This window comes from Perognathus longimembris, chromosome 13, assembly GCF_023159225.1.
Source record: "Perognathus longimembris pacificus isolate PPM17 chromosome 13, ASM2315922v1, whole genome shotgun sequence".
In the NCBI taxonomy this organism is placed as follows: Eukaryota; Metazoa; Chordata; class Mammalia; order Rodentia; family Heteromyidae; genus Perognathus; species Perognathus longimembris.
Genome location: NC_063173.1, coordinates 48988783 through 49004810, shown reverse-complemented (window position 1 = coordinate 49004810; position 16028 = coordinate 48988783). Strand labels below are relative to the sequence as shown.

General features: G+C 40.2%; 1 protein-coding gene across 12 annotated transcripts in view; it reads left to right on the top strand.

Moving 5' to 3' along the window:
* Positions 1-16028, top strand: part of Celf1 (CUGBP Elav-like family member 1) — an 84970-nt gene that overhangs the window by 32448 nt on the left and 36494 nt on the right. For 7 of the 12 annotated variants that reach the window (XM_048361578.1, XM_048361577.1, XM_048361580.1 and 4 more), the window contains exons 2-3: positions 12594-12634; positions 15786-15850. The exons of 2 other annotated variants lie outside the window; for them this stretch is intronic. In XM_048361578.1, coding sequence (XP_048217535.1) covers positions 15839-15850 — 12 coding nt within the window. In that variant the 5' untranslated portion in view covers positions 12594-12634; positions 15786-15838. The remainder of the gene's footprint in view (positions 1-12593; positions 12635-15785; positions 15851-16028) is intronic. 3 more of the 12 variants (XM_048361585.1, XM_048361581.1, XM_048361582.1) reach the window with 1 other exon arrangement.

Here is a 16028-nt window from a genome sequence, read left to right as displayed (position 1 = left end):
GCTTCATGCATGCTAGGCAAGCACTCTACCACTAAGCCATATTCCCAGCCCCAAGAGTTTTTGTTTTGTTTTTTTTTGGCCAGTCCTGGGGCTTGGACTCAGGGCCTGAGCACTGTCCCTGGCTTCTTTTTGCTCAAGGCTAGCACTCTGCCACTTGAGCCACAGCGCCACTTCTGGCCGTTTTCTGTATATGTGGTGCTGGGGAATTGAACCCAGGGCCTCATGTATATGAGGCAAGCACTCTTGCCACTAGGCCATATCCCCAGCCCAAGGGATTTTTGTTTTGTTTTGTTTTTTGGGGGTAGAGATCTTTTACCTAGGTTAAGTTTAATTCTAGATGTTTTGGTTTTTCTTTAGGCCAATGTTAAGTGGGATTAATCTCCTGGTTTTTCTCTTAGCATATTATTTATTGGTCTAGGGGTATTGGGTTTTGTTTTCTGTGCTTATCCTATGGATTAAACTCACCTATGGCATTATCCCAGTGCTTTTTTGATCAAGCACTCTACAACTTTAAAAGCTCCACTTTTGGCTTTTTTTTGTGTTAATTGGAAATAAAGCGTCTCAAAGGATTTCCTGCCTGGGCTAGACAGTGATCCTCAGATCTCAGCCTCCTGAGCAGCTAGGATTACAGGGTATGAGCCACCAATACCCATTTAGGCTATTAGGTTTTTTTTTTTTTTTTTTAATGCCTTTAATTTTGTATTGTAAGTTTCAAATTTAGGACTCAATTTCTTCTTTCTTTCTTTCTTTTTTGGCCAGTCCTGGGGCTTGGACTCAGGGCCTGAGCACTGTCCCTGGCTTCTTCTTGCTCAAGGCTAGCACTCTGCCACTTGAGCCACAGCACCACTTCTGGCCATTTTCTGTATATGTGGTGCTGGGGAATCGAACTTAGGGCCTCATGTATAGGAGGCAAGCACTCTTGCCACTAGGCCATATCCCCAGCCCTAGGCTATTAGGTTTTATATGTTAATTTTGTATCTTACTACTTGATCTAAGTTTTTTGATGGAGCTTTTAAGTATAGGATTATATTCTCTGCTAGTAGGGCTAATTTGACTTCTCTCTTTCCTGTTTGTGTCTCTTTTATTTCTTTCTCTTGTCAGATGCACATTTTGAAGAGATGTAATTGTCTTGTCAAATACTAAAACTTTTTGAGACTCATGTTCACTTATTGTGGGCACTAAGCTTAATGTCTGGAAGAATAATTATAGCAAATGTTGAATACTTTATGTGTCCCAATAACTGTTCTAAATCCTTTAAACCTAACAAACAATTAGAGAAGCTAGATCTTATCTCTAACTTTTCACATGAGGAAGCAGAGATAGAAAGGCAGTTAACAATCTTCTGGAGCAAAACTGGGAAAGTAGGGTCTAACTTCTCAGTCTGAGGTGGGTACATCAGAGGCTTATAGTAAATATTTATCTAATATTTTATTAGCACATCTGGAACCTTATTTGGGAGTACTAAATTATGAATTAGTGTAACTAAGTCTTATTTTAGAATTTACTTTCGGAAATGACTGATTTTGTTCTCAGGTCATCACCAATTATACTAATTCATTTATTTTTTTTAAGTTTTCACTTATTTATTGTCAAAGAGATGTAGAGAGGGGTTACAGTTTCATACGTAAGGCAGTGAGTACATTTTTTTGTTAAGCATTTTTTTCTTTATTGTCAAAGTGTAGTACAGAGAGGTTACAGATTGATATGTAAAGCAGTGAGTACATTTCTTGTTCAACTTGTTCCCTCCTCTCATTCTCCCCTCCCCTCCCCTCCCACTAATTCATTTATTAATTTATTAATAAATTGTTAATTAGTTTATTGATAGTAAAGATCAGCAGGACAAATAGCAAGTTTTTGGAACATCCCCCAAATTACTAGTCTATCACTAATACCAGAATGTTAACTGAAGAGACAAAAACAGAAATAGTTTCTGTTTAACTGTTATTAACTGCACTGCACATCTTCTGGAGATGTCTTCGTGTGGGGAGGTGTAGCATGGCCAGGGAGGGCTAGTGACTTTTGTCTAATCCACGAATTATATTCTGTGTGAGTGTAGCAGGATAACAGGGATATCTCAAAAGAAGTAATGAGAGAAATACTAGTAGGCCAAGTAATCTCAGAGAATAGTAAAAATCTTACTCTCATGGACAGTGGGATCAAGTAACTAGAAAATTTTATTTAGATAAATAGGAATTATTCTCCTGAGATATTTTTGTAAGCCCCAAATTTCTTTTTCCTTTAATTGAGTTTGTTACTATATATATTTCACAGTACACATTTTAACCTTCACAATGATGAAAATCATCATTCTACTTTACAAAGCTTACAAACTCTAAGAACTTTAACAATAAAACAATTTTTTCCAATTTGGGTGATAAGTACATTTCTTTCCTTTTTGTTTAGTAACATCTGTTCCCTTTTCTCTCTCATTCCCTCCTTCCAGTCACCTCCCATGAGTTGCTCAGTTCAGTTTCATCAATGTCTGATGTAGCTAATGGGTTCCTCTTCTATATATATTTTTTTCACCTGCTTTCCACTCATTCTGTGCCCTCCTCCCAGCTTCCCTCGGATGTGTTTGTATATACAAACATGTATATATGAGGTAAGGAATATAGAATTTCAGAGCAGGTCCTTTGTTTCCTTATCTTTGGGGTTCTAGTAGGTGTTTGGATCTTGCTATTTGGTGCTTTTCTCCCAAGGCTGTCTTTTATTCTCACTGTATTTTGGTATCTTGAGTCCTGTTTACTTTGTTATATCTCATTGTGTTTTTAAATTTAACACCCACATATTAGGGAGACCATACAAAGGCCACATTTCTTGCAACTTTTTTCCTTTGGATGTTGTTGCATGTTTTTTGCTTCTCGTGCCAGTCATATTTTTCTGAACAAGATCATATTTCTAGTACCAGTCATATTTTTCTGAACAAGATTCCTTAGGGACAGGAATTGAGCTGAGGATGGACACGCCTACATATCTACCCCCCCCCCCTTTTTTTTTGGCTAGTTCTGTGGCTTGAGACTCAGGGCCTGAGCTTCTTTTTGCTCAAGGCTAGCACTCTTGAGCCACAGTGCCACTTCCAGCTTTTTCTGTTTATGTGGTACGCAGGAATCGAACCCAGGCATTCATGCATGGTAGGCAAGCACTCTACCACTAAGCCACATTCCCAGTCCCCATCTACCTCTTCTTTAATTTTAGGCATATAGATGCTCTCTTAAAAAGTGAATGCTTTTTTTTAAATTGATAGATCTGTTTCTAAGAAGTTTGTTTTTCTAGAAATGAAATCAAAGCACTGACAAGTTTAATTTAAGAGTCATTGAAGGAGGTGGGTATTTAAATGTCCCTCTTAGGATCACAATTGGAGAGTGATGAGAGCATGCTAATTGAAGTCACTTTTTAAAAAGTGATACTATATAGAGATATTTAGTATTTATTTTTAAGCTATGCATCCTTAGAGATTTCAAGCTATGCTCCCTGATTGACTGAAACAGAGGCAAAAAATTTTTGTTCTTTTTGACAGTTTATATCCTGTCTTAGGAAATATTTCCCTCAGAAAAGTAATTTCTGGCTTTGTAGAATTAAGAAATTAAGACCAGAAATAGATTGAATGAAGTTTCCTGCTTTTTTAAATGAAACAGGACAAGCCTCCTAAGATGAGACCATATGGAAGCATCTTGCTTGAGTGCCCATATATTTGGGGGTGAGTTTGAGGCAGATGGTACAGGCAGGGTTCTTGGCTGCTTGGTCAAGGGTTTTAGAGATATGGAAATTGGATGTTAGGTGCCTTGGAAGATCTGCTGTTTTACATATTGAGCATGGCTGCTTAGGAGGTGGATAAGCCCAGAAAGAAGATATTGCTGTTTGGTAGTAGTGGAGTAAGAGAAGAGGTGGGGAATGATAATGACTGCTATTGGATATAAACCTCCCCCTTAGATTAAGGAGAGGGAGACAGTGTGAGAAACAAGATTCTAGATTTACTAGTCTCCAGGCCTGTGAAGATTTTGCAAATAGGATTTCTCTATTTGAAATTGAAGCTGTTTTGGTTCCTTTTTGAGATACTAGGCCAAAACTGTATTTATAGAACTCGTTTTGACATATTATCTCATCTTGCCCCTTGCCTTCATTACTGGAATCCAGCTAATGTTGCACTCTGCCTTGACAAGAAAGATTGATTGGAGAAAATGTACACAGAAATATACAGCTAAGTGTTTGAGAATAGCCCAAACTTCATAAATAGCCAGCCAAAAGTCTTAGTTCAAGCAAGCTGCAGTTGAGTTGCTGGGCTAATTTCAAAGTTCACATGTGATATACTCCAGGTTCACCTGGACAGTGGCCGGTTTCCACAGAAATGTTTCAGGCAAAACAGGAAAAAAATACAGACCTGTAATCCCAGCACTTAGTGGAAGGGAACAGGAGGATTAGGAGTCCAAGGCCAGATGTGGCTACATAGCAAGCCCTCCATTCCCCCCTCAGATTACAACAAACATTTAAATCGAAATCATACTACTTTTTGGAACAGAACACAAATTAGGTTATTTGTAGAATAGGTAATGTGTGTAAACAGTTAACCAGTAATCTTCCTCTACAACTGCAATTATTTCTTTATTCTTCCAGAGATATTCTGTTCATACTTTTGGCTTTAATTGGAGATGAGATTTTCCTGCCCTGCCTGGCTTCAAACTATGATCCTCAGATCTCAACCTCCTCAGTAGTTAGTATTACAGGAGGGAGCCACTATTGCCTGGCGCTTTATAATTTCTTATTATATGAATATGTTTAGTTACATATTTATGAATATGTTTAGTTAGCAGCCTTATTCTTTTTAATAACTATCAAATCTTCTACTGTATTGGTATGCTATAGTTTATTTAGCCAGCATCCAACTGATAGATATGTTTTTAGGTTTTGTTATTGTAAACTATGTTGTTTTTTGTTTTTGTTTTTTGCCAATTCTGGGGCTTAAACTCAGGACCTGAGCACTTTCCCTGACTTCTTTTTCCTCAAGGCTAGCACTCTGCCACTTGAGCCACAGCGCCACTTCTGGCTGTTTTCTGTATATGTGGTTCTGGGGAATTGAACCCAGGGCTTTATGTATACAAGGCAAGCATTCTACCACTAGGCCATATTCCCAGCCCGTAAACTATGTTCTTATCAATATCCCTTTGCATACTTTGTATATACTAGGTAAAGTTTATTAATAGGCTAACAGGTCTTTTTTTTTTTTTTTTTTTTTTTTGCCATTTCTAGGGCTTGAACTCAGCCTGGGCGCTGTCCCTGAGCTCCTTTGTGCTCAAGGCTAGCACTTAGCCAACAGTGCCACTTCTTGCTTTTTTGCATGGTCTCTTGGAAATCAGAGTCTCACAGGGACTTTTCTGCACAGGTTGGGTTTGAACCTCTATTCTCAGATCCTGAGAAGCTAGGATTACAGTGCCTAGCATCCATTTTTCATCTTGGTATTAGAAAGACATTTAAGTGTCCATGCTTTAAAAAAAAAAATACTTTGCTTCATTTGATCCCCTGTAGCATGGTGACTCTGTCCCAGTGAATGGCTGTGGAATTAGTTGAGTTAATCCATTCTCTTCAGTTCTCTTACTTACAAAGTTGGAGTGAAAACATCTTGACTCCCTTGAACATTCAGATAAAGTCATTTCCAGAATGTTATGTATGATAATGACTTTTCAGAGACATTAAGGTTGTAAGGTAATTTAAAAAGTAACTGACAGTTATTTTATATTAAAAAAAAGTCACATTCTGCCTCCATGGTACTAACATATGGTGCAGCCCTGATGAGCACAAGTGGGCTGAAATAAAAATGCAATTGGAGAGAAAAGCAGTAGTGACTCACTAGATGAGACAGATTTGGCCTTCTGGCATGGCAGTGAAACTGAGGAAGAATTGGTGTCCTTAGTGCATGCCAAATTTGAGCAAATGATGCATGAATGTTATGGAAAAATTGAATGGTGAACCCTTGTGTTTGATTAAGTGCTTTGTCTATTGTCACAGGCCCTCAATGACTTTAGAAGTCCCCTCTTTTATGCCTGAAATTTTAGATAAAACTAGAAAATACACAGAAGCTTTAGTACTTGTACCCAGAAAAAGGTGCACATTAGCTAAAAAAAAAAATGCTGCATCTAACCTCCCCTCCCCACCAATACCAGCTGCTGTTATGGTAGGGAAATTAGAAGAGCTACATAAAGAATGACATTCCTAGTTGAAGGGGACCAATTTAACATTGCTTATGAACCGTGTAGACTCTAGGGGCTTAGAGAATCTGATGAAAACTGGATTCTGTTTCCGGAAATCCTCAGTGTCCATGTTTACACAGTTTAGCATAAAGTAGCATAGGGGTTATGGGCTTAATTACCCTGACCCTGAAGACTCAAGTGTAAGTACCAGCTTAAGAATCCTGATGAAGGGCTGGGGATATGGCTTAGTGGCAAGAGTGCTTGCCTCGTATACTTGAAGCCCTGGGTTCGATTCCCCAGCACCACATATACAGAAAATGGCCAGAAGTGGCGCTGTGGCTCAAGTGGCAGAGTGCTAGCCTTGAGCGGGAAGAAGCCAGGGACAGTGCTCAGGCCCTGAGTCCAAGCCCCAGGACAGGCCAAAAAAAAAAAAAAAAAAAAAAAAATCCTGATGAAAGGGAGGTGCCGAAAATCGTCACTGATGTGTACAATAGTGTGAAAATACTTAATACTCAACTGTACACTTAGAACATACTAGTCAATTTCAGGGGTGTTTTTTTGGCCACCTTTTTTTTTTTTTTTTACAGTATGATGTTTCATGCCTGTAATTCCAGCACTTTCCAGGAGAATACAAATTCCATGTCTGCTAATCTGGGCACAGGACCCTGTTTCAAAACAAAAAGTAAAAAGCCAAGGGCTAGAATGTAGCTTAATGGTAGAATATTTGTCTAGCATCTTTGATCCTGGGTTTGATCCTCAGCACTGCAAGAACAAAACAAAATGAAAAAAAAAAAAAAGCCATCACAGAAGGATGAGTATGCTGGCCAGTCAGCATGCAGGAGATGAGATTAAGATCTGTTTATAAACTTCCCTTCTAGACTCTTGGAGAGGACGTGCATAGATGACTCATTAGGGAAGGAGTCAGACCCCAAATTTAAGCTTGAGCCCTGGAATCAGTCGAGGAGAGCAAGTATTACAAAGAAAGTTTTTTTGTTTTTGTTTTTTTCCTACCCAGAGAAAGTATTCTTATCCTTGCTGACCTGCATAAATTGGAACTGAGTCTGGTAAGAGTATAGGACATAAGCTGAACACACTTGACTCAATGCTTATAATCCTAGCTACTTAGGAGTCTGAGAATTGAGGTTCATAGCCAGCAGGTAGAAAAGTCTGTGAGAATCCATCACTAATTAATCCACCAAAAAAGCTGGCAGGAGGTGTGGCTCAAGTGGTATCTTGCCAACCATGAACAAAAAAAAACTGAGCAAGGGTGTGAAATCTTGAGTTCACACCCTGATGCCAGCATTAAAAAAAAAATACAGAGTGTCCAACAGAGCAGCTTAATATACAGTGTAATTGGGGGTACCCTGGGAATAGGTGGTTAGTTGAGTAGTGTTTTTTACCCACTATTAGTTGTGATACAAGTGCCCAGGATCTTAGGTGCCAGAAGTGGCGCTGTGGCTCAAGTGGTAGAATGCTAGCCTTGAGTAAAAAGAAACCAGGGACAATGCTCAGGCCCTGAGTTCAAGGCCCAGCCCTGGCAAAAAAAAGAAAAGAAAAGAATATTTGAACTAGTCATAACATAAGAGGAAGAAGAAAGAAGTAAACCAAACTTTTATTGTTGATATGGAGGCTTGAACTCAACCTGGAGTTCTCACTTAGCTTTTTTGCTTTACTACTTGAACCATACCTTTACTACCAGCTTTTTGGTGGTTAATTGGAGATAAATCTTGAGAATTTGTCTGCCTGCCCTGGCTTTAAATCTTGATTCTCAGATCTCAGTGCTCCACATGTTCAGGAGTATACTCACTTCCCCAATGTCTCTCCTATTTGTCTCTGCTTCCAGTTAAAAGTTTGTACCAGCTGTGTGATTGTATTTTGGGTATCCATTTGGTCACTTTTGAGATATAGACCTTAACTCTTTTACAGACAAAACTAACAGATGCTAATTAACTTGTTAAATCACACCTCTACCAAGCAACAGCGCAGCAAACTTTCTTGGTCTTTAATGATACTTTTCTTTTTTTAAGACAAGATCCCTATGTAGCCCAGGCTGGCCTCCAATTCCCAAATGCTGGGATTACAAGTATATACCATCATGCCAGCTTAATCATGCTCTTTTTTTAAATAAAGGATGTGGGGCTTTAACTCAAGAGCTTCAGGGCTTCACTCTACCGCTTGAGCCAAGCCTTCAGTTCTGGATTTTTGCTTAGTTAATTGGAATCTGGCAGTTTTGTCTGCCCCTGGCTAACTTTGAACCATGATTCTCACTTATCAGTTTCCAAATTAGCTGGTATTATAGATGTGAGCTACTGGTGGCCTGCTCAATCATACTTCTTGAAGTGGCTGTTGTAACTATTAAGACTTTGGATGTTTACCCAGCTGTGGTTGCTTGAATGAGAGAAGAGTCAGGTGTGAGGCTACCTGAATGGGGCAGTGACTATTTAATCTGTTGTTCCATTCTGTATCTCAGTGGCTTCATCCATGTAAAGTCTACCCACAGAGGGCTCCAAGCAGATGCCCTACCTTGTTTAAGTCTCTGCTAAGTTACCTAGATAACTGGCACCTGGAGGCAGTTACCTCCCCCTTCTCTGAGGTCACACCCTAGTCCACCTGGATATACCTCCATACCCCAGCCCTATGATAAGGCATTGCCCAGGGGTGACTAGCTCTCTCTTGCCTGCCACATGGCTTGGATTTAGCAGCTGGCTAGCAGTTCAACAGAATAAACTTCTCTCTTCTTACTGAATGTGTGGTGTTATTCATCATCGGCTGCCTATTTTAATAACTCTTGCATATGGTCCTTGTGTACACCAGACACTTGTCTCTGTCTTTATGGTGTCCTCTTTGTCCTCACCAAACTACTCCATACCTTTTTGGCCCATCTGTTCTCATTCTGGGGATTCCTAAATCTAGAATTTGACTCTATCCTTGCGGACCCCCCTCTCTTCGTCCTTGTGGACCCCCTCGACGTCCTTATTGGACTCCTATGTCCTTAAAACACCTTATAGGCTAGGAAATCTGTCTCAATTGCCCAACCTTTTGGTTTGTGCCCTCCATAGTGCATCATCAAAGGTAGGGTTCCAGGGACCCCCCCCCCCCAGGTTCTCTATCAAAGGCTAGCCATTCTGGGTTTGATCTAAAATCAAAATAATTTCAATCACTGACCTAAGTTTTCTTAGCACCATGACTTCTCCAGAAATTTGCCATCTTGGCCACAGGGTGGGTAAAATCACAGTTAATCTCCCTTGAAGCAATTCTAAGATCACCTGACTCCACAAGCCAAAGGAAAAAGCAGTCAGTTTTAGAGAAATAGCTCTGACAAGTATTTGTGGTCAGTTCTTATAAGTTACAGCCCCTGCCTCATGAGACTTCTTCCAGACTTCATTCAATCAAGGACTAACATCTACCACCAACAGGTAGCTCTGCTTGCCTTCTCCCAGAGGGGCCACATTTTTGCCTTTTACCTCGGATGTGGATGCCCCTTGCCAGCAGAAAGTAGCAGAGAGAGCCTGTGTCCTTTTTCATAATTACTAAAAGGCCGAAATGTAAGGTCCACCCTTGGGAGGGTTCCATGCACATACCCCCACCTGTTTAAGTCTTCGCCAAGTACCTGTGTTACCTGGCACACCTGGAGTCAGTTACCTCCCTCTTTTCTGAGGTCACATCCAATTCATCTGGCCATACTTCCCGTTTTTCCCTATATAATCTAGTTCAACACGAGTCCCCACTCTTTCCTTTTCTCTCTTTTCCTCTTCCTTACCCTCTATCTCCACATGCCTCCATCTTGTATGGGTTGGCAGTTCTCTCCCTCCTCTCCCACCCCCCATAAAGTTTTCTTTCTGAACCATGTGGCGGGTTTCCTTTCTGATAAACCTTACAATCCATAAGTGGGTGGGATGGATCTCTGAAGGATGGGTCAGTATGGAAATTAGGAAGTCTGGATCCTATCTCCATACTGTGTGACCTTGAACCAGTCACTTCATTTCTCTAGGACCTAAACTGTCTTCATTTCACTGATCATGCTGCTTGATCTGGTGAAGACGAAGCCAACATGGGTGAAATCTGAGTTGTGAGATGGAGAAAGCTGTAGATTAGATGACTTTTTTCCCCGGTCCTGGGGCTTGGACTCAGGGCCTGAGCACTGTCCCTGGCTTCTTTTGTTCAAGGCCAACACTCTACCGCTTGAGCCACAGCACCAATTCTGGCATATTCTGTTTATGTGGTGCTGAAGAATCGAACCCAGGGCTTCATGCACTCTACCACTAAGCCACATTCCCAGGCCTAGATAACGTTTTTTTAAGTACCTGAATGTAACCATGCCTTAAGCAAGTGTAACCCTGCACATGTCCTTTACGTGAGCCTAGATCTCTTTCCCCGCCTCCCTCACTTTTGTTCCCCTTAGGAAGAGTTGGATTTGGATTTTTGTCATGTGTAGTCAGAAATTTTTAACTAATTCCTGTCATAAATTGTATATAGTTCTCAAAAGCAAGCAAGAAAGCAAAGAAGAAAGGGCAGACATAGTTGGGCTTGGTGCTGAAAATCCTAATCCTAGCACTGGGAAGGTAGAGGCAGGAGGATGGGCTACATAGTGAAACATTGGCTTCCCCCCCCCCTCCCAATTACAGCAATAACAGATTTTCAAGTAACTTTTTGGGGCCACTCAGTTGTTAGTCTTACTAATGAGGCTGAGATAGTTTAGGACTTTTGTGGGTCATTAAGCATCACTGTGCCACCTGTACTTGTTTCTCGAGTTGTGATTCAGTGTGTGGTGACTGAATCAGTGACTATCTTCCTGGGGAAGATATGCTCAGCATACAAGCTGTATAGGCCAATAAGTAACTCTTGAGAAATAAAAAAAGGTTCATTTGACTTTGCCTTCTCTAAGAAAGAAATATAAGAGATCTGAGAGCTTTTCTATCAGTTGAGTACCATTGGGGGGAAAAAACCTTAACGCTTATTATACACAGATAATACTATTTGTTACCCTTGACTTGCTTACCCTTCATCCTCTGGCCTCTTTTTCTATTCCTTCTCCTCCCCTCTTACACCCCCCCCCCCGTTTTCAATGCAGAAAAAGGTCAAGATACTGTTAATAGAAACATCTGTTGCTGGGGCGGGGGGGGGGGGCTTCTAGGGGATACCTCAGATGAAGTTCAGGCTTGCTCCTAGAGGGTGTGTACTTTTCTCCTATGAAATGAGAGATGTTATGTAGAAAAACAAACCACCAGAATACCCTCTAAGCTTTTAGTTTCCATCCAGCTTTCCTTTCTCCCTAAGCATTTCTGTTTTCTTGCAGAATAGGCCATAGAATAAAGGTAAAATAAAAATGGAAGACAGGTCTGGCACCATGGCTCATGGCTGTAATCCTAGCTACTCAAGGGGCTGAGGTTTAAAGATTGCAGTCAGAAGCCTTAGTAGAAAAGTATATGAGACTTTTATCTCCATTTAATTACCAAAAAAACCCCAAGCCCTCAAAACAAACAAAAGTAGAACTTTGGTTCAAGTGGTAGAGTGTTAACCTTGAGCCAAAAACAACAACAACAAAAAACCTCAGGGACAGTTCCTATGCCCCAAGTTCAAGCCTCAGAACACACACACCTCTTTTTTTTTTTTTTTTTTAATCTTCAGACATAGTAGGTCACATTACAGTTTGTTTTCAGAATTTTTACACATTCTTATATAGACATTGTCCTTGATGACTTTGAACAATTCTCTGTCATGACTGTGTCAGACAGAATTGTATCTGGCAGGAGCTAAAAATAGAAACTTGTAGGAATTTGGACAGTTACAGAAATCAATTTTTCTTTGTAAGATTGGTCTGTAATGTTTAAAATAAAACAAATTGTTTTTGTGGTTCCTATCTCTGCTTTTACCTTCAATTAACTTTCCCATCTTGTGATTTGTTTTGTTTTAGTGGTTTGCCACTACTCTAGCGCCCCTATGATGCACTTATAGATGCAGGAACTCGGTTGCCTTTGTAGTTTTATCCCTAGCTCCTACCTGTGCAGGAAGATTGCTTTGGGGAAAGTAATGACCTTTCCATATTAACATGATATTAATTGCTGGAAGAATTATACAGTTTAGCCTTTTCATAGTCTTCTAAAGTAGATGTTAAATGTTCTGGTAACCCAAATGTATTAAAATTCAACCTTATACATCTTAGTCTTTATTGTGCTATTTGTTGTAATATTTATTCTTTCATCATTTTTTAATGTTGGCAGTTTTAAAATTAACTTTGAAGTGTTAAATACAGTTTAAGTATTGTGTACTTTAAAAAAATGAGAGGAGGATGCCTATTTTTAAAAGTTTGTTGTGACAAAAAGGGATTTTTATTTGGAAAGAAGCTGTACATCTGGAATCTGAGGAGAGTAGGTATAGCCCACTTATTTTTCTTTTCCTTAATTTTTTTAGAGTGAAGACATAGTCCAGAGAGGGAAGTTATAAAGCTACAGGTATGGGCTAACTGCTGGATGAGTGTGCTCCCTGACCATCTTTTTAACCTTCTTGCATGAGGCCTGCTGTGAAGATATGAAAAGTTTGCTTTCAGAAAGATGGTGATGTTTCTACTACATTATGGGATATAACTTGGCAAAATGCTTTTCCTTAAGCTATGCTTTCTCCTTAGCTATGTCCCAAGGCAGGCTAAGGACTGTTGACTGCTTTTTGAGAGCTGGGAGGAGGATAGTATTGGGAGGGAAGAGTCTTGGAACAATCAGGAGTCTAACCTGCAGCTATCCAGTTAACTTTCTTCTCTATTCCTCCTATGATCGGGAGACTCCAACACGCAAGAACAAAGATGAGAATGGCACTTTTTGGATTCTACACAGATGTTAATTTTCCTGAAACCAGAACTTATATCACATGCTAATGTTTAAACTCACTAGAGCTTAAAGATGTGCAAGCTTTCAGTTTATTATTACCACCTAAGAAAGAAGACTAATCACAGAAGAGGGTCTTTCTGCTTATTGTGGTTAAAAAGCTAGACTGGGGGGCTGGGGATATGGCCTAGTGGCAAGAGTGCCTGCCTCGTATACATGAGGCCCTGGGTTCGATTCCCCAGCACCACATATACAGAAAATGGCCAGAAGTGGCGCTGCGGCTCAAGTGGCAGAGTGCTAGCCTTGAGCAAAAAGAAGCCAGGGACAGTATTCAGGCCCTGAGTCCAAGCCCCAGGACTGGCCAAAAAAAAAAAAAAAAAAAAAAAAAAAAAAAAAAAAAAAAAAAGCTAGACTGGGAGCTAGGAATGTGGGTTAGTGTTAGAGTGCTTGCCTAGCATACTTCACGGTTCCATCCTCAGTACCAAATAAACAGAAAAAGCCAGAAGTGGCGCTGTAGCTCAAGTGGTAGACTGCTAGCCTTGAGCAAAAGATTGATCAGGAATAATGCTCAGGCCCTGAGGTCAAGCCCCAGGACTGCCACTGCCCCTTCTCCCCCCCAAAATGTTAAAACAACCACAAAGTAGCCTGCGCAGGAAAGTCAATGAGATTCTTATCTCCAATTAACCACCACAAGGCTTTGAAGCTTTGGCTCAAGGTGTTGAGAGAACACTTGAGCACAAAAGCCCAGGATAGTGCCCCAGCCCTGAGTTCAAGCCCCAGAACTGGCACAAGTGCATACACATGTACATACACACACACACAGAGGAAAGAAACAGAAAATGTTCTACCTTTCAAAATACATTCTAGTTTCCCTTCCTTGACTTTGCATTGTCCTTTCAGTAAATCATGTAAAATTTTTGCATTCAAAGCAACTTGCACACAGATTACTAAACTTCACATTGCCTTGTCTTTCTCTCTTCCTCTCTCTTTCATTTATTTATTTGTTTGTTTGTTTGTTTATTTATTTATTTATTTATTTATGTATGTATGTATGTATGTATGTATGTATGTATGTATGTTTTCCTTTTTCGCCAGTCCTGGGGTTTGGACTCAGGGTCTGAGCACTGTCCCTGGCTCTTTTTGCTCAAGACTATCACTGTAGCATTTGAGCCACTGCGCCACTTCTGGCTTTTTCTGGCTTTTTCTGTGTATGTGGTGCTGAGGCATCAAACCCAGGGCTTCATGCATGCTAGGCAAGCACTCTACCATTAAGCCACATTCCCAGCCCCCTCTTACCTTCTTTCTTTCTCTTTCTCCCTTCCTCCTTTCTCATTCATTGTCTTTGTCTTTCCCTTTCTTTTCTCTTGTTCTCTCTTTCTTTCTCTCTTTTCTTCTCTTCCCCCGCCCTCCCTCCCTTTCCCTCCCTCCTCCCTTCCTTCCTTTTTCTCTTTGTAGTGGTTCTGAGCTCAGTCTACACGTGCTAAGCTAATTCTCTACTAATGAGCCATGTCATATCTTCAGCCCTGCGTGTACGTGTACTTGTACGTGTACATGTGTGTGTATGTGTGTGTATGTGCATGCTGGTCCTGGGGCTTGAACTCAAGGCCTCACACTCCTGCATACCCATTTTTCTCACAGCTGGCATTACCACTTAAGTCACTCCTCCAGTCTGATATTTTTTTTTGGTTAATTGGAGATATTCTCTTCGGCCTTTCTGCTCTGGATGCTTTTGAACCACTATCCTTTCAGCTTCAGCCTTCTATGTAGCTGGGATTATAGATGTGAGCCACTAGTGCTGGCTCTTACTACTTTTTTTATACAAAGAAAAATAGATTTGAAACAATTTGAAACTGATTAATTAGTGTTGGTACTGGGGCTTGAACTTAGGACCTCCCTCTTTTGCTTATTAGCCTTTTCTGCTCAAAGCTGGCATTCTATTACTTGAGCCACATGTCCACTTCTAGTTAATTAGAGATAAAAATCACTTGGATTCATCTGCCTGGGGTGGCTTTGAACCTCATTCCTAGGATGATAGTCATGAGCCATGGGCACCCAACTAGAAACAACTCTTTCAAAAGAATATGTATATTTTTTACTCCACACCCTCCCCTAAGTTCTGAAAAATTTATATTGCCTGAATTTTTTAGTTCATTTCAGTAAATATTATTTTACATGATCAAAGGCACAGAGACATTGCATCTTTGTGTTCCTGCTTTGAGAGTATCCTCCTTTGGTCTCGCTACCTTGTCTGACATTTTTTGTCATTCATGGGGTTTGAACTCAGCCTGTGTGCTGCCTCTGAGCTTTTCCACTCAAGGCCAGTTAGTGCTCTACCACTTTGAGCCACAACACAACTTCGGTTTTCTGGTGGCTAAGTAGAGATAAGAGTCTCATGGACTTTTCCTTCCCTGGGCTGGCTCCAAACTGCAGTCCTCAGATCTGAGCTTTCTGAGTAACTAGGTTATAGGTGTGAGCTACCAGTGCCTGGTTTAAGTCCAGAAAATTTTAAGCTAAAACTGTAAGGTACTCTAGTTGGTAAAGTAAATATTTGCTTTTTTATATCCTTTTTGTCCTCTGGCCATGGCTTGGCAGTGATGAGGATACCTAGTCTACTAGTCTTGAGTTTCTAATTGCTCTCTAGATTTTTCACTTTCAGTTTTCTTTTTATAACTGATGATGATGCTTATTGACATAGATTTTGTTTTATAGCTCAGCTTTACTCTCTGATCTCTTTCTTCTATGTTTATGTAACCAGACTTGTTATTGCCCTTTGAAACACATTTAGATGTTTGGGGTGGATGTATAAAATCTGTCCACACGTCATCATTCTTCCTGGTTATGTCAGTCAAGGTAGGTGATTGTACCTGCCTTCTAGGCCTTAATGCTCAGCTATGCTTTTATTTACTCTACCCTTTTGGAAAAATAATTAATTTCTAGCATTTCTCTCTAACCTATTTTTACAGCATTTTCCTATTAAGCTTATTCCATTCCTATATTCTAATTGCATGGTATGTTATCCTTTAGAATA